The 25,484-nt window shown below is 34.9% G+C and overlaps 1 protein-coding gene across 2 annotated transcripts in view; it reads right to left on the bottom strand.

Moving 5' to 3' along the window:
• Positions 1-25,484, bottom strand: part of EMCN (endomucin) — a 128,508-nt gene that overhangs the window by 47,107 nt on the left and 55,917 nt on the right. The window contains exon 5 of one of the 2 annotated variants that reach the window (XM_003829944.5): positions 11,104-11,139. The exons of the other annotated variant lie outside the window; for it this stretch is intronic. Within the exon in view, the coding sequence (XP_003829992.3) occupies positions 11,104-11,139 (36 nt within the window). The remainder of the gene's footprint in view (positions 1-11,103; positions 11,140-25,484) is intronic. 2 annotated transcript variants of the gene reach the window in all.

Genomic DNA, 25,484 nt, shown 5'->3' on the forward strand with positions numbered 1-25,484 from the left:
GGAAGACAGTGTAGCAATTCCTCAAAGACCTAGAGGCAGAAATACCATTTGGCCCAGCAATCCCATTATTGGATATATACCCAAAGGAATATAAACCATCCTATCATAAAGTTACATGCATGCATATGTTCATTGCAGCACTGTTCACAATAGCGAAGATATGGAATCAACCCAAACGTCCACCAGTGATAGACTGCATAAACAAAATCTGGTATATATACACCATGGTATACTGTGTAGCCATAAAAAGTAATGAGATCATGTCCTTTGTCTGGACATGGATGGAGCTGGAAGCCATTATCCTCAGCAAACGAATGCAGAAACAGAAAACCAAACACTCTATGTTCTCACTTACAAGTCGGAGCTGAGCCATAAGAACACATGGACACATGGGGCGGGGGACGACACACACTGGGGCCTATCAGTGGTGAGAGAGGTGTGCGGGGGAAGAGAGAGCATTAGGAGTAGTGAATGGATGCTGGGCTTAATATCTAGGTGATGGGATGCTCTATGCAGCAAACCATCACGGCACACGTTTATCTGTGTAACAAACCTGCACATCTGCACATCCTGCACATATACTCTGGAACTTAAAATGAAAGTTGGGGGGAAAAAAGAATTCCCTTGTCTTCATACCCTTGCCAAAATGTGTTATCTTTTGACTTTTTGATAATATCCACCCTAATGGGTGTGAGGTAGTATCACATAGTGGTTTTGATTTATATTTCCCTGATGATTAATGATGTTGACCACATTTTCATGCACATGTTGGCAATTTTCATGTCTTCTTTCACAAAATGTCTATTCAGGGTATTTTGCCCATTTTTTAATCATGCTATTTGTTTTTCTACATTTGCATCTTAACCCCTTATCAGGTATATGGTTTGCAAATATTTTTCCCCAATTTGTAGCATGCTGTTTTATTTTGCTGATTATTTCCTTTGCTGTGCAGAAGCTTTTTAGTTTGATGTAGTCCCATTTATTTATTTTTGATTTTGTGGCCTGAGCTTTTGGTCTGATATCAAAAAAAAAAATCATTTCTGAGGCCAATGCCCAGCAGATTTTCCCCTATGTTGTCTTCTAGGAGTTTTATAGTTTCTGGTCTTACCTTTCAGTCTTTCATCCATTTTCAGTTGATTTTTGTGCATCGTTTAAGATAGGGTCCAATTTCATTCTTTTACGTGTAGAAATCCAGTTTTTGCAGCACCATTTAGTGAGAAGATTATCATATACCCATTGTGTGCTGTTGGTGTCTTTGTAAAGAATTTGTTGGCAGTACACATTTAGATTTATTTCCGGGATTTTTATTCTGTTTCACTGGTCTATGTGTCTGTTTTTATGCCAGCACCATATTGTTTTATTATAGATTTGTAATATAATTTTAACTCAGGAAATGTGATGCCTCCAACTTTTTTTTTATTTTCAGAATTGTTTTGGCTATTTGGGGTCATTCATGTTTTCATACATATTTTTGGAATGTTTTTTTATTTCTGTGAAGAATGACCTTGGGATTTTAACAAGGATTGTGTTGAATATATAGAATATTGCTTTTTGACATTTTAACAATATAAATTTTTCTGATTCATAAGTACAGTGTATCTTTCCATTTATTTCTGTCTCCTTCAAATTCTTTTATCAATGTTTTCTCTTTCAGTATACAAATGTTTCACTTTCTCGGTTAAATTTATTCCTAAGGACAGATGGTCCTCAACTTACAAGTTTTAACTTTACAATGGGGTTTAAGACATAACCCCATTGTAAGCTGAGGAGCATCTGGACTTGTGATGGTTTGACTCAACAATTTTTCAGCTTTAATATGAGTTTATCAGGGTATTGAATGCATTTTTGACATACAACATTTTCAACGTATGATGGGTTTATCAGAATGTAACCCCATGGTAAGTCAGAAAGCATCAGTAATTTTTTATGATACCATAAATGAAATTGTTTTTTTCAGTTAGATTGTTATTTGTGTATGAAATGCTAGTACTTCTGGTACTATGTTAATTTTTCCTTTTGCAACTTTACTGAATTCATTTATTAGTTCTAACAGTTTTTTCTGTGGAATCATTACACATAAGATTATTTCATCTGCAAGTGGAGATTTTTTTTTCTTTTTGATTTTGATGTCTTTTATTTCTTTTCCTTGTATGATTGCTCGTACTAGTACTTCTGGTACTATGTTGAACAGAAGTGACAAGAGTGGGCATCCTTATCTAGTACTGGATCTGAGTGGAAAAGCTTTAACTTTTCCCCATTGATTATAATTGTAGCTGTGGGTTTTTCATAAATGTTTTTTATTATATTGAGAAACATTCCTTTTATGCCTAAACTGTTGAGAGTTTTTTTTTTAATCAAGAATTGATGTTGGATTTTGAAAAATGCTTTTTCTGTGTCAAGATCATTGTGTGGTTTTTATCTTTCATTCTGTTAATGTCATATATTACTTTGATTGATTTGTATATGTTAAACTAGCCTTGCATATCAGAAATAAATCCCACTTGGTCACTATATATAATTCTTTTGGTATGCTGTTGGGTTTAGTTTGTTATGTTGTTGGGTTTAGTTTAATCCTCAATATTTTACTAAGGATTTTTGCATCTGCATTCGTCAGACAGATTGGTCTGCATTTTTCTTTTCTTGTAATATCTTTGTCTGGCTTAGGTATCAAGGTGATGTGGTCCTTATAAAATGTGGTTGGAACTATTCATTCTACCTCTATTTTGTTTAAAAGAGTTTAAGAAGTATCATTATTAATTCTCTGAAGGTTTGGTAGAATTCAGCTTTTATAAAACTATCTGTTTCTGGGCTTTTCTTTGTTGGGAAGTTTTTTGTTACTTCTGTGATCTCTTTATTTGTTATTGGTCTGTTGTTCAAGCTTTCTATTTCTTCTTGAATTGATCCTGGTAGGTTTTAGTTTTTGTTTTTTTGTTTTGTTTTGTTTTATTCTGTTTTTTAAGCAATTTATCTGTTTAGATTATCCAATCGTTGGCATATATTTTTTCGTAGTAGTCTAAACGATCCTTTTAATTTCTGAGGTGTTTCATTTTTTTTACTTTAATTTATGATTTTATTTATTAGTCTTCCCTTTTTTTCATTTAGACCAGCTAAAGGTTTATCCATTTTTTTTTATTTTTTGAAAGCACCAACTCTTAATTTTATTGATTCTTCCTATGATTTTTCTGTTCTCTATTTATGTTTTTATTTTTATTATTTTCCTCTTTCTGCTAATTTGGGGTTTAATTTATTCTTCTTTTGTTAGTTCCTTGAAGTGTAATGTTAGATTACTTATTTGAGATTCTTTTTGTTTTTAATGTCGGCATGTATTGCTATAAACTTTTCTCTTTGAACTGCTTTTGCTACATTTCATAGGTTTTGGTATGTTGTGCTTTAATTATTGTTTGTCTCAAGATATTTTTTAATTTCTCTTTTTATTTCTTCTTTGACTCATTGGTTGTTCAGGAGCACGTTACTTAATTATCATATAATTGTGGATTTTCCAAGATTCCTTTTATTATTGATTTCTAGTTTCATAGCATTATAGTCTGAAATGATATTAGATATTATTTCAATTTAAAATTTAGTAAGTCTTGTTTTGTGGCTTATCATATGGCCTATCCTAGGGAATGTTCCATGTGAACTAAAGAAAAATGTGGCATATTATCCTGCTGTTAAAGTAAAGCTCTGTATATGTCTGTTAGGTCTAATGGGTGAAAAGTGCAATTCAAGTCTAGTATTTCTTTTTTAATTTTCTGTCTGGTTGATCTATCTACTCTTTTTAAATTATTTTTTATTAATTTTATGTTCTTTTTTATTTTAATAGCTTTTGGGGTACAAGTGGTTTTTTTGTTACATGGATGAATTATATAGTGGTGAATTCTGAGGTTTTAGTGCATCTGTCACCTGAGTAGTGTATATTGTACCTAATGTGCAGTTTGTATTCCTAGCCCCACTCCCACGTTCCCCCTTCTGAGCCTCTAAAGTTTATTATATCATTCTGTATGCCTTTGCATACTCATAGCTTAGCTCCCACTTGTAAGTGAGAATATACAATGTTTGGTTTTCTCTTCCTGAGTTACTTCACTTAAAATAATGGCCTCCAACTCCATCCAAATATCTGCAAAAGACATTGTTTCACTCCTTTTAATGGCTGAGAAGTATTCTATGGTGTGTGTGTATATATATATGTGATATATATAAATATATATCACACTTTATTTATGCACTCATTAATCAATGGGTACTTAGGTTGGTTCCACATTTTTGCAGTTGTAAATCATGTTACTATAAACATACATGCGCAAGTCTATTTTTAATATGACGACTTCTTTTCCTTTGGGTTGACATCTAGCAGTGGGATTGCTGGATGATCTATCCGTTGTTAAAAGTGGGGTAATACCAGCACTTTGGGAGGCCAAGACAGGCAGATCATGAGGTCAGGAGATTGAGACCATCCTGGCTAACATGGTGAAACCCCGTCTTGACTAAAAATACAAAAAAAATAGCTGAGCATGGTGGCAGGCACCTGTAGTCCCAGCTACTTGGGAAGCTGAGGCAGGAGAATGGTGTGAACCTGTGAGGCAGAGCCTGCAGTGAGCTGCGATTGTGCCACTGCACTCCAGCCTGGGCAACAGAGTGAGACTCTGTCTCAAAAAAAAAAAAAGTGGGGTATTAAAGTCCTTCAATGTTATAATATTGCTCTTTATTTCTCCTTTCATGTCCATTAATATTTGCTTTATGTATTTAGGTGCTCCAATGTTGGTTGTATATATATTTACAATTGTAATGTCCTGTTGATACATTGACCCCTTTATCATTAAATAATGACATTCTTTGTCTCTTGTGACAATTTTTGACTTGAATTATATTTCATCAGGTGTAAGTATAGCTACTCCTTCTCTCTTTATTATTTGCATGGAATATCTTCTTCCATTTCTTTACTTTCAGCCTATGTGTCCTTAAAGCTTAACTGGGTGTCTTGTAGGCAGCATATAGTTGGATCTTGTTTTTATTCATTCAACCATTCTATGTCTTTTTACTAGAGAAATTAATTTATTTGTATCCAAGGTCATTATTGATAGGTAAGGACTCATTGCTGTCATTTTGTTATTTGTTTTCTGATTATTGGTAGCTTTGTTTCTTTCTCTCTCATTGTCTACCTTTGTAATTTGGTAATTTTCTGTAGTGTTAATCCTTGATTCTTTTCCCTTTATCATTTATATACCTGCTGTAGTTTCTTACGTTGTGGTTACCATGAATCTTCCATAAAACACCTTATAATCAACTATTTTAAGCAGATAATAACTTAAATTCTGTTGCATACAAAAACTCTATACATTTACCTTTCCCCTCACAATTTTCTTTTGATGTCACAATTTTCATCTTTTAATATTGTATATTTATTAACAACTTGTTATACATTTAGTTATTTTTGACAATTTTGACATTTAACCATCATGCTAGAGATACACGATTTACACACCACTATTACAGTATTAGAGTGTTCCTGATTTTACTATGTATTTACCTCTTCAGTGAGTTTATACTTTATAGATATGTCATATGTATTTATAATAGTAATTGTCATTTTTTAAGATTCCCATTTGAAGAACTCCTTTAAGCATTTCTTGTAAGGCAGGTCTAGTGGTGATGAATTCCTCCAGCTTTTCTTGTCTGGGAACAATTTTATTTCCCCATTTTGAAGGAGAGCTTTGTTGAACATAGTATAGTTGGCTAGCAATGCTTTTGTTCTTTCAGCTCTTTAAATATATTATTCAATCTCTCTTGATCTGCAAGGTTTCTATTGAGAAATCCACTGATAACCTAATGGCAATTCCTTTACATGTGATTTGATGCTTTTCTCTTGTTGCTTTTAAATTTCTCTTTGTCTATGACTTTTAAGAGTCTGGTTATAATGTGCCTTACAGAGGATCTCTTTGGGTTGTATATTTTGGAGGGCCTTTGAGCTTTATGCATCCAAATGTGTATATCTCTTTTAAGATGTGGGAAATTTTCAGCAATTATTTTATTAAATAAGCTTTCTGTCTCTTTCTTTGTCTCTTTTTCTTTTGTAGAATGTGCTTGCTTAATGGTGTTCCATAAGTCTTGTAGGCTGTCTTCACTATTTTTTATTCTTTTTCCTCTGATGGAGTAATTTCAGAAGACCTATCTTTAACTTCACAGATTTTATCTTCTGATTGATCTCGTCTGCTCTTGAAGTTCTCTAATATATTTTTTATTTCATTGATTGAATTCTTCAGCTTCAAGATTTCTGTTTGGTTCTTTTTATATCTGTCTTTTCATTGAATTTCCTAATTATATAATGAATTGTTTTCCTGATTTTATTAAATTGTCTATTTTTATTCTCTTGAATCTCCAAGTTTCCTTCAGTTCATTATTTAATTTTATTTCATTTTTATTATTTTTCTGAGACAAAGTCTCACTCTGTCACCCAGGCTAGAGTGCAGTGGTGCAATCTTGGCTCACTGAAATCTCCACCTCCCAGATTCAAGAGATTCTTCTGCCTCAGCCTCCCAAGTAGCTGGCATTACAGGTGTGTGCCACCACACATGGCTAATTTTTGTATTTTTAGTAGAGACAGGGTTTTGCCATGTTGGCCAGGCTGGTTTTGAACTCCTGACTTCAAGTGATCTGCCCGTCTCAGCTTCCCAAAGTGTTGGGATCACAGGCATTAGCCACCACACCCAGCCCAGCTCATTACTTTAAATCACTTTTCAGAGAGTTTGTAATTTCTGCTTCTTTGTCACTAGTTATTGGAGAACTATGGTTTCTGTGTGGTACCATGCTTCCTTGCTTTCATGTTCCTTGTGTCCCTGCATTGATGTCTGCACATTTAGTGATGTAGTTTCCTTTTTCAAACTCTAGTAGGGGAAGACTTTCAGTTGCATATGGGTCTGAGGCTGCCAGTTGGGCAGGGCGCCTCTGGTTACATGTAGGCACAGTGGGGTAATCAATGTGTAGCTTCTTTAGTTGTGATCAATGTCAGCAATGAATGTAGGTGCCTCAGTGGCCTAGTTTGTAGGTTGCTAGGGCAAAGGCTTAACAATTCTCCTGTTCTTGTCTTTCCCACAGTGGGGAGTCTTAGCTGAAGAAAACTATTTTTGTGTTTGGTCTGATATGGCCCACAGGCAACCATAGCAGCACTGGGAGCCAGGGCATAGGTGATCAGAGTAGCTGTGGATATAGGTCATGGGCTCAGTGTCTTGTGAGACTACTGTAGCACCTTGGACTTGAGGCACAGGTTCACTTTCCAAGATACAAATGAATGCAGTTTCCCCAGTAAGGCAGGGTCTATTCCTCTGAGGTGCACCTCACCATCTTAGGCCCAGAGTGCTGAAATATAGCTGAGGTTGTGACCCTGGTGGACATGGGACACCACTGGCACAGCTTGGTAGAAAAAGGAGTTCTCTAGAAGCTTGGGTCCAGGGAGCAGAGAATAGCTGTAATTTGGGACCAGGAGTCAACAGAGGTCAGCAAAAATGTAGACACTTAGTGATGAGGTACTATGTAGTGGTGACTCTGGACCCTGGGATGGTGGGACATATCACTACCCCAGGCTCTATGAGGCCGGTACAGCAGCAGCAATGATGCAGAAATGGCAAGACACTGCTGTAGCTTGGACCTTGGTGGGAGGGGTGCAGCACAGCACCAGTCTCCCAAGAGGCAGCATGTCAGACTGCAGGGGTGTAGTGCAATTTTGGGTGGGCAGGCATGTGGCTGTTCAGCCTGGAGGGCAGGGTGGCACAACTCAAGCCAGGCCTTAATTCTTTGGGATGTGTTGTGCCACATCTGTCTGGCCCCAGAAATCATGTCCATATGGGTCAGTGGAGCCTCTGGATCCCTGTGGGGTACGGTACTGCATTAGCTATGGCACTGGGGTGTGCAATTATTCTTGTGTGCCAAAGGCTCTGAGCCCCTGTGGGTAGCATGCTGTCTTATCTGTGGTGCCAGGGCTGGGAGTTTACTGCTCTAGTGTAAGTCTGTGATCCCGGATGCTGGTGGTGGGGTATGCTGCCTCATCTATGGCATTGAGGGGCATGACTGCTCTGGTGTGCAGAAGACCTGAGGTCCCTGAGGGTTGGAGCGCCATTTCAGTTCAGTCCTGAGAGGAGGGTGCACAGTAACTGGAATGTGGGGAGTGGAGTAGCTCCACGGAACTTGGCCCTAGGGGGTAGGAAGTAGTAGCAGCTTGGCTGGTGGATGGTATGCTATTATATGGCTTGTTGCAGTGGTAACAAAACATCAGGGATGGAGGGGTGCAATGCATACTCACGCTTGGAGCAGGATGCCCTTGTTCCCAAGATTGTACAGGGCAGTAGCAGCATGAGCCATGAGACAAGAGGTAGGGGCTGAGAAGAGGAGGGAGGGGCACAGCATCAGCTCCTTCTCTAGGGATAGCTCAGTATGTAGACTCTGGGGAGCACCCTCGGCTGGGCTCAAACCCTATAAGGACTGCAGAAGTCTCTAGTGCAAAGACTGCATGTATCTGTGGAGATGATGGAGGTTGTTGGGGTCCTCTTGCTTACCTTTTTCCTGCAGAAAGGGGTCTCTTCTGGTTTTGAGTTGATCCCAACTAGGGAAATGGGATGGCAGAGGCAAGGTGTTTCCTCCTGTTTCCTATGTGGCCATCCTGTGTTTCAGTGGTCTACAGGATTTCTGCTGCTGTTCTCCAGAGCTTTCCTTTAGTTATTTTGATCAAGATGTAGTTGCTTATTCATTATTTTTAGTTTTTTGTGGGAAGTGGGAAGAGCACTAGAAGCTTTTAGTTGGCCATCTTGCTGATGTCACCAACATGGATCTATTTTTGTTTTATAATGTTAAAATACTATATCTATGTACAATTGGTCATAATTTACATTTTATATAGAATCCTTACTTATTTTTAATCTCCCAAAAAGATTCTACATAAAATCATCATCAATTTCTAGACGCTTAATAATAGTTTTTGAAGTCGTTGTAAAATTGTAACTTTTCAAGGAAATTAAAACTAGCTGCATGATGTTAAAGAAAATATCAAATGTGAGAACTGTGTGTGATATATTCAAAGACTGAATCCATATTTGCTTATATTTATAGAAAGGAAACAGGACTAGTAATTCTATGGGCTATAATTTTATGTCAACTTCTACCTAAAACAGAAATATGAATTATTTTTAATAATATGCCTGCCTTTAATCGCATGGATGAATATTTCACAAATTTGGTATTTTAACATCTTTGATGCCGAATACATAAAACTAAAGAAGTCTTTAATCTGAAAAAAAACCAGAAGTATAAAGAATACCCTGTTAATAAATTTGTTAATTCATCTTTTGGGGGATGGTGTTTCCTGATTTAGTCTTTAGTTGCAATTCATATTTGAAGTTTGAATGTAAAAAAATGAGACTCAATTTTCTAGTGGCTTATAGGACCAGTCTCATTTCTTTTTAATCCACTACTCAAATAAATTGTTTGTTACTTATTTGGCTTAGGAAAATTAGTTTACATAACTCGAAAAATAAAAATAGCCTAAATGAGCTTTTATTCCACTAAAATCAATTAAACTTATAGCTGGCATTTTGTAAATAAAATTTATTTAAACAAAATGAAGGATCCTTCAGTCCCTCCTTAAAGAGAACTGACAATGTGGCTGCTTCCCAATTCTTCAACTCTGACTTCTCCTTGATAGTCAATCTGTGAAGCAGAGGGAAAAAAATCTCTTCCCAGAACTTCCAGAGAACTGCATCAGTCCTCTCTGACTGGATGCACTGTTTTTGTTTTGTTTTGCTGTTTTTCCTCTAGTGCCTGCCAATTTTTAGCCTATGAAGATGGAAATAATAAAAAATATGGTGATTAATGAATTAAAAAAATGGTGATTAGTGGAGTAAAGGGAATTAATAATATAAAAATAACTTCTTTAATAATGAGATATATGATATAGAAGAAGATAATTATTAAAAGTTAAAAGCATAATAATTTGATTCAAATTCCTTGAACACAAGAGGAAGAAGTTAGACTAAGGTGATTACTTAGAATATTTGCTGTGAAAATAGAGCACTCATAATTTTTAGTGTCACTCATAATTTTTTTATTTTTCTAATTTTTAAAAAGTTTTATGAACCTATAGGTTTATTTCATATTTTTAGTTTATTTATTTTCATCTTTAAACTTTAATTTTAGTCTCAGGGATACACATGCAGGTTTGCTATATAGGTAAACTCGTGTCATGGGGAGTTGTTGTACCAATTATTTTATCACCCAGGTATTAAGCCTTGTACCCAATAGTTATTCTTAATGCTCCTCTCCCTCCTCCTACCTTCCACCCTCAGGTAGACCCCAGTTTCTGTTGTTTACTTCTTTGTGCTCATGAATTCTCATCATCTAGATCCCACTTGTAAGTGAGAACATGCGGAATTTGGTTTTCTGTTCCTGTTTCATTTAGTTTTCATTTAGTTTACATATATCAAAGATGACCAGCACTGAAAGCTTATGAGATTTGTCATTTGTATAAGTACCAGGTAGGATGTAGAAAGATAAAAATCCCTCAGATAACTATGATTTCTGAACAGGAAGACTCAACATTGCCATCTTCCCCTGCCCAACGATCTTCAATTCCTATTGCTCCATTATCCAAAAAACATTCAGTCTAAAACTAAGGGTGGCAAATACGAGCACTAATTGGAATGATAGCATTTTAGATTGTTAACTGTGGTTTCTAAGGTCATCTTTTTGGATACTATGACCAGATTTTGTTAGAAAGTAAGAGAAGACATTTTGTACTTCTGGGAGAGGTCACACTGACAACAGAAACAGATCAAGAACAGTGGGTTTCAGGGCAGAGGACAGAGGGCAATTTCACAGGCTTTATACATTCGCTAGAGCTGGCTCCACTCACCTTAGTCACAGAACACTTAGACATGTCCTTATATGTTCTCCTGGTCTGCATTTTTTTAAACTCAAGTTTTTCTAAACATTTTATTTGTGATGTAATGTTTTCCCTTGTGCTATTTCTCCCTGCCCCCAAACTGATTGGTGTAATTTGTTTTATTCTTGAGATTTTACCCATGAAAATACTAAGAGAGAGAGAGAAAAAAAAGAGCTTACCTGGTATTTCTGTTTTAATTGAACTCTGAGTCTCAGCTTTAGAAGGAAAAAAAGAAAAAAAATCAATACAATTAAATGTTGAATATCAGATCTATTCTCACAATTGTTTCAGGTGGTAAATGAGTATGAATTTTAGCTCATTTCTGATTCACTATTTTCAAATCATAAAATCATGATTCTTCATGATTACAAGAAACTTCAGAGAAGGTTTTTAAGAAAAAGTGGTTCAACCGATTTTTCCCTTAAGGGCCAAATATTTTAGGTTTTGTGGACCATAAATCTCTGTCATAACTATTCAACTCTGCCTTACACAGAGAAAGCAGCCATACACAGTATCTAAAGAATGGGAATAACTGTGTGCCAATAAAACTTTATTTTCAAAAAGTCAGGGTATTCGATTTTGCCCGTGGGCCATAGTTTGCTAAATCTTGCTTTATAGGATCTGGTATACCCTCACACTTTGAATATCCTGAGATAACATAGAAAACAAAAATCCTTCAGTAAGTGCTTAATGAAAGTGGCTGCCATGTGTTGTAATCCTACTAAGACTTGGTGCATCTCATGACCTGTGGAAGAAGCAGCAAAGTTCAGACAGATACTTTTAAAACGTAAGAAATTATTTTATGATATAGTCCAGGAGAGCTTTCTGCAAGGAAAGTCACTTGGAAGAATTATAATCAAAGATCACTTCAACACCTTTGAGTACATGCAGCATTTTCAAGATTTGGCACATGAAAAATACAGAAAATAATCTTGAAACAAATAGAAGCCCAATAATGACATTTTAAAAAGTCCACTTGCTTCCTTTGTATATTCACTTGACCCTCTACATCAGCATCTTAAATTTAACGTGCCCCAAACAGAACTCTTGACTGTTATCCTGAAATCTGTCTCTTCCCTTGCTTTCTTGGTTCAATACGTGGTGCCATTTGTTTTCCAGTTGCACAAAACAAAACATCAGTAGCCTGTCTTGAGTTGCCTATGTTTCTCACCCTTATCAGCTCTAGTTTCAAAATGTATTCCAAATTCAAACATGTCTCACCACCTTTTCTGCTACTGTCCACCCAGCACCTGTATCTCTCCCCTGAGAACCTGCAATAGCTGCTTAGGAAAATCTTTTTAAATTTAAACTTCACTGCTCCAATGGCTCCCTATTGCTCCTCAACTCATCTCCAACCATTCAGACCCTGTTTCATTGTACTCCACCTCGTGGCTTTGCTGTGGCAGATTGAAGGCACAATGCCCTTTCTGCCTTGAAGTTTTCTTTTCTTTCTTCCTTCCTTCCTTCCTTGCTTTCTGGCTTGCTTGCTTGCTTTCTGACTCTGCTCAGAAGTCGCTGTTCAGAGAAGTCTCCCCAACCACCTTCACCAAATTGTTTCCACAGACCTTTTCACATCATTCCATCTCATTGCTTCACTCATTCAACAGTACTTTTATTACTACCATGTATGTACTTTTGTCTTTAAAAAATTATTATTTTCTGTCAGAACGTAACTCCATGGGGGCAGATTTCTTATCTTGTTCAGAGAAGTGATTCCAGTGCTTACCAGTAGAAACATATGGATAGAATGAATGACAGTAGAAAATAATAATATAAAAAACTAATTCTACCTACCTGATTTCAACTTTTAAAGAAAGATGAATACTTTATTTAAAATTTCCTAGTTGGATAATTATAGTTACTATTTGTAAGCAACTTTTATGATCAGTTTCATATCTTATTAGTTGATACCTATAAGGGAAATATTATATTTCCATTTTGCAGATCTGTAAACATTAGCTGAGAGTAGTAAAATTAATTTCTTAAGGAAAAAACCAGGTATATAGGCCAGGTCTGTTAGCTCTAGTTTTCATCTTCTTTCAGTAAAATGGACAGCTTTTCCTTCCACTAAACTGTTCCAAATAGAAAGCTATGTAATTAATTCCTACTTTTGATAACTAATTAAAACACTTTTGAACATGGCATTATGCTGCATTTGAAAGATACAATTAAAATATCTATTAGCTGCAAGAGGGTTAGAATACAAGGAAATCAAAATCCTCATTCCTCTTATTATCAGGTCATAACCTTTCTTGGTAGACTTCACTGAGAAGACAAAACCTTCTGATTATCCTTTCTTTGAATTATTTTAGCCTTCAAAAATGTGTAATAATTCTAGAGGAATATAATAAAAGAAATATAACTATACATTAAGGTATAGCTGAGTCTTCATAAAACACATCACTTCAAAACCCTTCTGTTGAGCAGTGTAAGAGGTTTGGACATTTATATATATAAATGAATACATTGATATTTTGAGGACAAAATTCTGTAAGTCTCAAATATTTAATCCAGTATAGAATATATTCCTTTTTTCCCTGAAATCAAGAAGATATTTTAAAAATGATAAAGTGTTTTTACATAAATACAACTTTCAAATTTGGACTCAGTTCTGTGGAAACAAAAGCTTAGTAAAGATGAGTGCTATGGAATATGGCTAAAGTTCTGAGAATTAATGAGTGAAGATATTTTCAATTATTCCTGTTTATTATTTATAACTTTCATGAAACATGTGTTTTTGGGAAAAGGCCAAGCTTTGATCTTAAAAGAATCTCAGAAAAGTCAAATAGCAAATTAGCAGTGTGCTTAGTTAACCATTCTCAAACTTAGATGTTTAGTAAGGACCCAAAACTTAATCAAGGTGGTTGGCAACTTACAATCTGTTTGTTGAGTTTAATTTTTGAATATGAAATTAAAGTCTTATGAAATGTAAATGAATTTTGAAATGCTAATTACATTAATCCAAAGTTAAACTTTGCTCAAGCATTTAGTTTTTAAATCAGAAATCTTGAACAGCAATACAACAAATAACTTTGCTAAATATTCTTATCTCGCAAAGGATATTGCAGGATATTTTGAACTAACAGACTTACACCTAGAACATGATAATATAATTAACAGGTGCAAGAGAAAAATATATACGTCTATTCCCATATATAATTATCTACTGATTTGCTGTTGAATAATTTATTATGACCAATTCAAATTCTTCATCCTTTCTCCATATGGCATTGACTGAGTCATTAGACATGAGAATACTTCTCATCTGGCTAAACCATGACGTCTGACTAAGACTTTATCATCCTGAGGAGTACTCTTGTATCTGCCTACTTGAAATGATATATATTAATTAAATCGCATATGAGAAATGTTATAACTAAGTCCCAAAATAAGTTTCATAGACAAATGGTGCAATTCACAAAATAAATATTGAAGCTGGGTGGGTAATTAGATAAATTAATCTTTTCTAAAGTGTTGGATAGCCTTGTGTGAGAGATTCTATAAGGTAGTACTGGAAAGCAGCATTAAATAAGATGGAAACATTTAATGAGAAAGTTGTTTCCTTTTCAGCTTTCTTGCAGTTTACTTGGTTATTTTAATGAGAAAATTCTAAAATTTTAATTGGATGCACATATATTGTTAATATCTAACATGTGCTTATCTTAGTTTATTTTTTTAAAGAACAAGCATGTCTCAAGCTCAGAACCTCTAGCAAAGAACAAATTCTAGCTAGAATTTTATTTATTTATTTACATAGTAGTGATTTTTATAGCTATTGTTTATTTATGCCAAGCAAAACTGGTTTTTCATTTATGGTAGTTTATTTTTCAAACAAATTTAAAAATAAGAAGTGCATCGATTTAAAGAAAAACACTAAATAAATAATAGCACAGATGATATACATCTCTAGCAACACTCATGAAGTTGTGGGAAATACCAGGGTAAAATCTAGTAGAGGTCCTTGATGAATATGAATGTGTAGAATTTGAATCAGCATTTAGAGGAAGGAGGAAGAAAGAAGGAATAAAAAATATACAAATGGGACAAATGAAAAATATACACATTCAAGAATAAATGAGGCATAGTGGGCAAGAGGACCACCCTGGTTAGAATTGCAGGTTTAAATTTATTCATTCAGTCAGTATCTTGTCGTATATTTATTGAACACCTACTTGTCAAGTACATGATGCACCTAATTAGAAGCTAGTTGTTTTCTAATTCCTTAGATTTAGATACTTTGTGTAAAATAGTTTTCATGAGAACAAGTGTGGTATAGTGAAAGGTGTATAGGGTTTGGGGCAAGAAAAACAGGGTTTTAATCTTTTAAATTTAATCTTAGCCAAGTCATTTAGTGTTTCTGAACTTGTTTCCTTATTTGTGAAATTGGTATCATATATACTTACTTTGCCTGGCTTTTATGAGAATTACTATGACTAAAAAAATAGCTAACATGTATTGTGTTTTTGTGTGTGTGTTTATTTCTTTATATGATTTATCACCCTTAATCTTCACAAAGATCCTGTGAAAGTATAATCCTATTTTAATTATTTTACAGATGAAGAAACTGAGGCACCGAGAAGTTAAGTAGTGGATTAAAAACCACATAGCACAAATAACTAGTTGTGCTGTTTTTTGAACGTAAGCAATCAGACATCATAATCACTATTCATAACCAATAAGCTAACTTACTCTTGGCATGACTGAAGTGCCAAATTTTTATTTTATGAAGGGTATGATGCCTTGAAGAACAAAGACCTGGGTGTTGATCACTCTCATGTCCAGCTAGTAGCTTATCTAAAATGCGTACTTGGTTATTATAAAATTATCTTTGCTTTTTGTATAAAAATAAACTCCATATTAAACTAAGATAAATTATGCAAAAGGAAATACATTTGATTATTTATTTATTATATATAAATGTTATCAATTCCTACTAAATAGCATACTGGTTGATTATAAATGTTATTAAGAAAAGCCAGATTATCTTTTCAGGCTTCAAATCTCTAATATTGTATTCACTGTGGTAGAAGAAACTCTCACTTGGCAAAACCCTTAAAGGTGTTCCTATCCAAGTACTTGCTTTAGTAGAGTTCTATATTGGAGTTCCGCACATCCCAATTTATCATCTATCTATAATCTTATTCTGCATTCTTGCCTCAGCCAAGTTACAATTCAGTAAAGGGAAAAAGAGCAATAGTCCCTCCTTCCCTGCCAATCCCTTACAGTGTGCAACATATCTCCTTTAAAATCTGGTTATAGATACCAGAATGACTAAGTTACCAGCAAGAAATGCATATGTATTGTTTTCTTCCCTCCATCTCTTCTTCTTTCCTTTCTCTTCTATCCTCAGAAACCAAGAGGATACACAGGTAGCATCACGCTACCTGACTTCAAACTATACTACAAGGCTACAGTAACCAAAACAGCATGGTACTGGTACCAAAACAGAGATATAGACCAATGGAACAGATCAGAGCCCTCAGAAATAATGCCGCATATCTACAACTATCTGATCTTTGACAAACCTGACAAAAACAAGCAATGGGGAAAGGATTCCCTATTTAATAAATGGTGCTGGGAAAACTGGCTAGCCATATGTAGAAAGCTGAAACTGGATCCCTTCCTTACATCTTATACAGAAATTAATTCAAGATGGATTAAAGACTTACATGTTAGACCTACTAGAAGAAAACCTAGGCAATGCCATTCAGGACATAGGCATGGGCAAGGACTTCCTGTCTAAAACACCAAAAGCAATGGCAACACAAGACAAAATTGACAAATGGGATCTAATTAAACTAAAGAGCTTCTGCACAGCAAAAGAAACCACCATCAGAGTGAACAGGAAACCTACAGAATGGGAGAAAATTTTTGCAACCTACTCATCTGACAAAGGGCTAATATCCAGAATCTACAATGAACTCAAACAAATTTACAAGAAAAAAACAAACAACCCCATCAAAAAGTGGGCAAAGGATATGAACAGACACTTCTCAAAAGAAGACATTTATGCAGCCAAAAACACATGAAAAAATGCTCATCATCACTGGCCATCAGAGAAATGCAAATCAAAACCACAGCGAGATACCATCTCACACCTGTTAGAATGGCAATCATTAAAAAGTCAGGAAACAACAGGTGCTGGAGAGGATGTGGAGAAATAGGAACACTTTTACACTGTTGGTGGGACTGTAAACTAGTTCAACCACTGTGGAAGTCGGTGTGGCGATTCCTCAGGGATCTAGAACTAGAAATACCATTTGACCCAGCCATCCCATTACTGGGTATATACCCAAAGGATTATAAATCATGCTGCTATAAAGACACATGCACACGTATGTTTATTGAGGCACTATTCACAATAGCAAAGACTTGGAACCAACCTAAATGTCCAACAATGATAGACTGGATTAAGAAAATGTGGCACATATACACCATGAAATACTATGCAGCCATAAAAAATGATGAGTTCATGTCCTTTGTAGGGACATGGTTGAAGCTGGAAACCATCATTCTCAGCAAACTATGGCCAGGTCAAAGACACCAAACACCACATGTTCTCACTCATAGGTGGGAATTGAACAATGAGAACACATGGACACAGGAAGGGGAACATCACACACCAGGGACTGTTGTGGGGTGGGGGGAGGGGAGAGGGATAGCATTGGGAGATATACCTAATGCTAAATGACGAGTTAATGGGTGCAGCACACCAGCATGGCACATGTATAGATATGTAACAAATCTGCACGTTGTGCACATGTACCCTAAAACTTAAAGTATAATAATAATAAAAAAATTAAAAAATAAAAAAGTTAATGAGTATGTCATGTTTTCAAGCCATTAGCAAAAAAAAAAAAAAAAAATAGAGAGCTCAGGAAGAGAAAAAGATTTGAAGTTTTGCAAAGAAGTTTTACACTCAATCCCTCCACAGTTTAGCTATTGAAGGGCGGGGGACCTTTGTTATTGACAACTGACACTTCTTTTGAAGCACCCCTCAGTGCCAACCAATGTAGCTCTGCATATAGTCAATGATAAATGTATGGATTACGAAACCTAGGTATAGTGAGGGCTAATGCAAGGACCTGGTCTGTGGTGAGTTAAATGGTGACTCCCTGACCCCCTACTCCTAAAAGATAGGCAGACCTGGAACCTGTGATCTTATTTTTTTAGCAAGAATATAAAACTAATATAGATCATCAAGACACTGTGAGATTTCTACTCTAAGTAATCTAAACACAAAAGTCACTATCCTCTTTTGCTAAGCATACAGTTTCTTTTTCTGCGGAATGTGTTTTGGGTGAGAATACCAGATAACTGTCACCAATGATGTCAAAGTATAGATCTTTCTATAAATACTAATTAAACATTTGGTGTCTTGTACTTTATTTAAGAAAGTCAAGGTTCAAATAACTCTCTTTATCCCCGATAAAACTCCTTCCTTTGAAACCTTCTCTGACTGATATTATTGTAGTCCCTTCAACTTTCTTTTAATTAGTTTTACCAAAGTATACCTTTTCCTGTCTTTTGTTTTTAATAAATTTATACTTAAAGTAGGTTTTCTGAATACTGCACATATTTGGGAAGAGGTTATGCTTTTTATCCAGTTTAACAATCTTATCTTTATAAATAAAATGTTTAAGCTGTTTTATTTTATGTGATAAATTATTATAATTGATTTTAAGTACACAATCTGATTGTAAAAATTTTCCATCTGTTCTCTGTTTCTTTTTTTCTTGTTTATTGCCTTCTTTTGGATTGAGTCTTTTTTTAAGATTTATTTATCTCCAGTATTGATTTTACAACAGTATATTTATAACCTTTCTCTCATTTTGGCATTTGTGCCATTGTTATACATTTTGTTTCTACATATGTTGTAAACCTTCCATACATTTTTGTTATTTTATCTTTAAACAATAAATTGTCTTTTGAAGAGACTAAAAATGAGATAAAAGTTTTCATAGTTGCTCACATATTTACCATTTCTAATGTTCTTCATGCCTTTATTTAGATTGAAATTTCCATCTGGTACCATATTTTTCTGTTCCTGAATGTCTTTACTGATATGAATTTCGCAGCTTTTATATGTCTGAAAAAATATTTACAGAATTCTAGGGTGAGAAGTTTTTTTGTTTTTGTTTTTGTTTTTGTTTTTTTGCTTCCAGTACTAAAAATGTTGTTTCATTGTTTTCTGGCATGCATTGTTCCTGATGAGTCTCTGCTGTAATTTTTGTCATTGTTCTTCTCTATTTAATGTGTAATTTTTTTCAATAGCTTCTTTAAAGATTTTCTCTTTATCTCCGGTTTTCCATGATTTGATTATGATGTGCTTTGGTATAGTTTTCTTCAACTTGGGGCTCTTTAAGTTACCTGAATCTATGGGTTTATAATTTTATACACTTGGATTATCTTCCCTTTTGTTCGTTTTTTCTTTTGTTTTTTTTCTTGAGACAGAGTTTCACTCTGCCACCCAGGCTGGAGTGCAGTGGCATAATCATGGCTCACTGAATTCTCGATCTCCCTGGCTCAATCAATCCTCCTGCCTCACCCTCCCAAGTAGCTGGGAATACAGGTGCCTGCCACTATGCCTGTCTAATTTTTGTATTTTTTGTAGAGACAGGGTTTCACCATGTTGTCCAGGCTGGTCTCAAACTCCTGGGCTCAAGTGATTTGCCCACTTTGGACTCTCAAGTGTTGGAACTACTTTGGGGTGGGTGAGACACCACACCTAGCCCTTCTTCAAACATCTTTTCGGTCCATCCTTCTCACATCTTCTTCTGAAATTATATGTATCTTAGGCCCCTGGGTTGTCCCACACCTCACTGATGTTTTATTCTATTTTTCTGGTCTTTTTTCTCTCCAACTTATCTAGTTTCTATTGTTATGCATTCATGTTGAAAAACCCAAAATATTAGTTTTTGTTGATCCACTTTATGGTACATTTGCTTTCCAATTCATTAATTCCTACTCATATTTTTATTGTTTTCTTCCTTCAATTTTTTGGGGGTTTATTATTTATTTTTTCTGCCTTATTGAGATGGCAGTAATTAAGTTTGAACCATTCTTTTTCCTGCCTGATATATGCATTTTAGAGCTATAAATTTTACCGTTAAGATTGGCTTTAATTATATTGCCAGTTTTGGTACTGCATATTTTTGTTATCATTCAGTTGAAACTATTTGCTGATTGTCATTATGATTACTTCTTTGACACATAAGTTACTGTAGTTTAAAATGTATCAGCATAGAGCTATCTTTTAGTTTTTTTTGTTTAGATTAATTCCTCTTTGATCAAGAGACACACTCTGTATCACTTAAATCATTTAAAACCTGTTGAGACTTGCTTTATGACACAGGCTATGATCTATGATAGTAACGAATTCTTATCTACCTGAAAATAGTTCACTTTCTGTAGTTGAGATAGTTCACTTTCTGTAGTTGAGGGGCAGTGTTCCACATATTTCCATTAAATTGTTTGTTAATCGTATTGATTTATGCTACATCAATGCCTATATTTTGTCAACTAATGAGAAAGGTATATTAAAATTTTCATGAGAATTGTGGATTTGTGTTTTTCACTAAATGTTTGCTTTATATATTTTCATGCTATATGATAACGTAAAATTTTTAACTTGTTTTATTTTCCTGGAAAATTAAATATTTTAGTATTATGAAATGTTCCTATTTATTTCGATTTAGTTTTTTTTGCCTTAAATTCTACTTTTTCTGATATAGATGTATTTATTTCAGGGTATATCCTTTTTCACTCTTTTAAATTTAACTGTTGTATGTCTTTTTTAAGCAACATATAGTTTGGTTGTGTGTGTGTGTGTGTTTGTGTGATCATTAGTTTCTATTAATAAGATCATGTCATCTGAGAACAGAGATCATTTTACTACTTCCTTCTCTATATGACTGCTTTTAATTTCTTTTTCTTTCCTGATTGCTCTGAATAGAACTTTCAGTATTATATTCAATAGAAGTGATGAGAGTGGACATCATTTGCTTTGTAGGAAAAGCTTTCAACTTTGTACTGTTGACTATAAAGTTACTTGTGGACTTTTCATATATGAACTTTATTATTTGGGGCAATTTTTAAAAATTTATAGTTTATTGAGCATTTTTATCCTGAAAAGATGTTGAATTTTGTCAAATGTTTTTCTGCAACAATTGAGATAATCATGTGGCTATTGACCTTCATTCTGTTAATGTGGTATATTATATTGATTGATTTTCTTATGTTGAACCATCTTGCATTCCACAAATAAATGCCACTTGAAACAAGATGTCTAATCCTCTTAATGTGTTATTGAATTTGGCTTGCTAATACTTTGTTGAACGTATTTGCATCAATATTCATTAAGAATATTAGTCTGCAGTGTTCTTTTCTTGTAGTTTTTGTGAATGATTTTGGTATCTGCCTAATTTTAGTCTCATAGGATGCATTTGAAAGTGTTCCTGGCTGGGTGTGGTGGCTCACACCTGTAATCCCAGGACGTTGGGAGGCTCAGGTGGGTGGATCATGAGATCAGGAGTGCAAGACCAGCCTGGCCAAGATGGTGAAACCCCGTCTCTACTAAAAATACGAAAATTACCCGGGCATGGTAGTGGGTGCCTGTAATCCCAGCTACTCGGGAGGCTGATGCAGAGAACTGCTTGGACCTGGGAGGTGGAGTTTGCAGTGAGCCAAGATTGTGCCACTGCACTCCAGCCTGGGCAACAGGGCAAGACTCTGTCAAAAAAAAAAAGTGTTTCCTTCTCTTTATTTTTTTATAAGAGTTTGAGGAGGATTGGTGTTAATTCTTCTTTAATTTTTGGTGGAATGCTTTAATGAGGCCATCTGGACCTGAGCTTTTCTTTGTTGGGAGGTTTATTTTATGTCATTATTTTATTTTATTTTTAGGGCTGTTTTAACTGCTAGGCTCTTTGATAACGGTATCTGGGGCCTAAAATATTTCCAAGGGCCTAGTGAAATCTTTGAGATCTCAAACACAGAATTATTGCCTCCATTATACAAAAAAATCAGCAAAATCTAAATTGATAAATGATTGCCTAATGTGTCTACAAAATGCATACAACCTTAAAATCCATTAAGGTCTGAAACACTTCTGATCCCAAGCACTTTGAATAAGGGATATTCAACTTGTATCACTTTTATAACTTTTGATAAATTTTTATAAGTTTTTATAACTTTTATAATTTTATAACTTATAATCTATAAATTCAGTTAACATAGGATGTGGGGGCAATTCAATGTTTGAGAAGGGGGACCTAAAGTCAGAAGGCCTTAAAACAGCCTGTATTCCAACAACAAACATACTCTATCTTCTTTTCAATTGACCTTCACTCAAACAGTTTTCCTTTTCCCAAAATGACTCCTCCCTTCTTTGCAGCTGGTGCTTACTCCTCAAAACTTATTCAGTACTAGACAAAAAAACTCTGTCTCCTCAGAAGGCTCCACCTTTTGTGGTTTGAAACTTCCTTTATCATGTTCTGTCTTGATGGTAAAACCTCATAAACATTTAGCCTTCCCCTGGGTGCTAGAGGCTCTGTTCAGCATGGAGAGAGGTTCTTTGCCCTGAAAGATTTCACTGTTGAGCTAGAGAAGCAGGCAAATCCACATGAAAAAAAAATCAGTATTAAACTGACTTTCCAGTGGATGGCAAGTCTTCTTTGGCTTTCTCTTTCTTGAGAATTACATGAATTTGTAGGACTTCTTTTATTTAGTTTATTAAGTTGGACAACTCCTCCTAGCTGGAGCCATTGCCCTCAGATGCTCTCTCTCTCTCTCTGTCTCTCTCTCTCTCTCTCTCATCTCTAGAGAGAGAGACAGACAGGTTGTTTTCTAGTATTTTCAGTATATGACAATATTTTGTGTGTGTGTGTGTACACCATATATATATACTTATGGTGTACAATGTGATGTTTTGAGATATATATGTATTGTGGAATGATTAAATCAAGCTGATTAACATATAATCTCACATACTTATTAGTTTTTTTGTGGTCAGAACATTTAAAATCTACTCTCTTAGTGATTTTCAAGTAGAAAATACATTATTATTAATTATAGACATTAGGTTGTAAAATAGGTCTCCAGAAGGTATTCCTCCTGTCTAACTGAAACTTTGTATAATTTGACCAACATCTTCTCATTCCCACCCTACCCAACTCCCCACCTCCAGCTTCTAGTAACTACCATTCTACTCTCTATCTCTATGAGTTCAACATGTTTAGATTCCACATGTAAGGGAAAACTTGCAATATTTGTCTTCCTGTGCCAGACGTATTTCAGTTAGCATAATGACCTCTAAGTTCATCCATGCTTTCGCAAATGACAGGTTTTCCTTTTTTTTTCCAGGCAAAATAGTATACTATTGTGTATATATACCACATTTTCTTTACCTCTTCATCTGTTAATGGACACTTAGGTTGATTCCATATCTTGTCTATTGTGAATATTGCTGTGATGAACATGAGAATTAAATATCCCTTTGACACACTAATTTTATTTCCTTGGATATGTACCCAGAAGTGGGATTACTGGATCATATGATAGCTATAATTTTAATTTTGGGGGAATATTCATACAGTTTTCCACAATGGCTACACTATTTTATATTTCCATCAACAGTATACAAGATTTCTCTTTTCTCTATATCTTTGACAGCACTTTTTATCTCTCATCTTTTTGATAATGGCCATTCTAACAGGTATGAGGTGATAACTCATAGTGGTTTTAATTTGCATTTCCTTGATGATTAGTAATGTTGGGCATATTTTCATATGTCTGTTGGCCATTTGTATGTCTTTTTTTGTGAAATGTCCATTCAGGTCCTTGGCCCATTTTAAAATTGGGTTATTTGTTTCCTTGCTATTAAATTGTTTGAGTTCCTTATATATTTTGTATGTTAACCTCTTAACATTTGTATGGTTTGCAAATATTTTCTTCCATTTTATAGGTGTATTAGTCTGTTCTCACACTTGTAATAAAGACATACCTGAGACTTGGTAATTTATGAAATAAAGAGGTTTACTTGAATCACAATTCCACATGGCTGGGGAGGCGTCACAATCATGGCTGAAGGTTAATGAGGAGCCAAGTCACGTCTTACATGATGGCAGGCAAGAGAGCTTGTGCAAGGGAACTGCCTTTTATAAAACCATCAGGTCTCATGAAACTTATTCACTGTCACAAGAACAGTATGGAAAAGACCTGCCCTCATGATTCAGTTACCTCCCTCCAGGTCCCTCCCATGACACGTGGAAATTATGGGAGCTACAATTCAAGTGAGATTTGAGTGGGGACACAGCCAAACCATTATCAATAGGTTATCTCTTCACCCCGTTGATTGTTTCCTTTTCTGCACTGAAGCCTTTTCATTTGATACAATCTCATTTGTCTAATTATGCTTTTGTTGCCTTTGCTTTTGATGTTATATTTGAAAAATCATTGCACAGACTAATGTCAAGAAGCATTTCTCCTAGGTTTTCTTCTAGTAGGTTTACAATTTAGGTCTTTTGAAAATGTAAATAATATCATATCATTGCCCTGCTCTCAACTCTCCATCACATTGTGTATCCAATTAGAATAAAATTCACTGTCCTTACCATGGCCTATGTAGCCCTGTCTGGACTGACCCCTTCTTCCTGCTCTAATGGCATGTGCTATCTTTTCTTCCCTTCATTCCTTCCAATCAACCACAGATGACTCCTCTTTATTCAAACAACTTAAATCCACCCACATATCAGCACCTGTGCACTTTGTATTTCCTCTTTGAATTCTCTTTCCCAGATATCCATATGTTCACTTCTTGACTTTATTTAGTTCTCTTTCCAAATGGCACTTGTTCAGAGAGGGATTCTTTGAACACCTTATGAAAATTGGCACTACCATCACCACTTGCTTTTTTTTACTGTTTTATTATTATTTAGAGTATCACTGATATTGAATTATTAATATTTAACTTATTTATCTTTTTCATCCACTAGAAGGTAAATTTCATGATAGCATGGTCTGTCTAATATACAACGATTTATCACAATCCAGAATAGTGCCAGGTACATAGATAATCCTCTGAAAGATTTTTAGTAAATAAGATAATTTTTAATTCAAAAAGCCCACATTTTTTAAATAATAAAGTCAGAGCACTAGATTAATGAGAAGTTCTATCTTAAAAATTCTAGGATTCTAGAAAATGTTTCCTTTTAAATAGGAAAAATACACACCCCTCTAAAAGAATAGGAAAAGATTAGAGAGAAATGTTTTGAGTATGATCTTCTTTTTTGATCTGAATTCCAACTTTCTAGGGAATAAAGCAACAAATCTCACTAACTCTTCTACTCTAAATTAAACCTGTACTTGTTTTCATCTTTAGATGAAATACCCACAATGTACTTGTCTGATATTTCCTATCCAAGGAACCATTGCCCAGATGTTTAAGAGGGAGCTGAATCTTCAGCTGTTCAACATTTAACCAACAGTAGATTGTTTTGTTTTGTCTCTATCTCTCTGTCCTGTATCCATTAATCCTAAAAGTGTTTATGTGTGATGGACGGAA

Source organism: Pan paniscus, chromosome 3 (assembly GCF_029289425.2).
Source record: "Pan paniscus chromosome 3, NHGRI_mPanPan1-v2.0_pri, whole genome shotgun sequence".
Taxonomy (NCBI): Eukaryota; Metazoa; Chordata; class Mammalia; order Primates; family Hominidae; genus Pan; species Pan paniscus.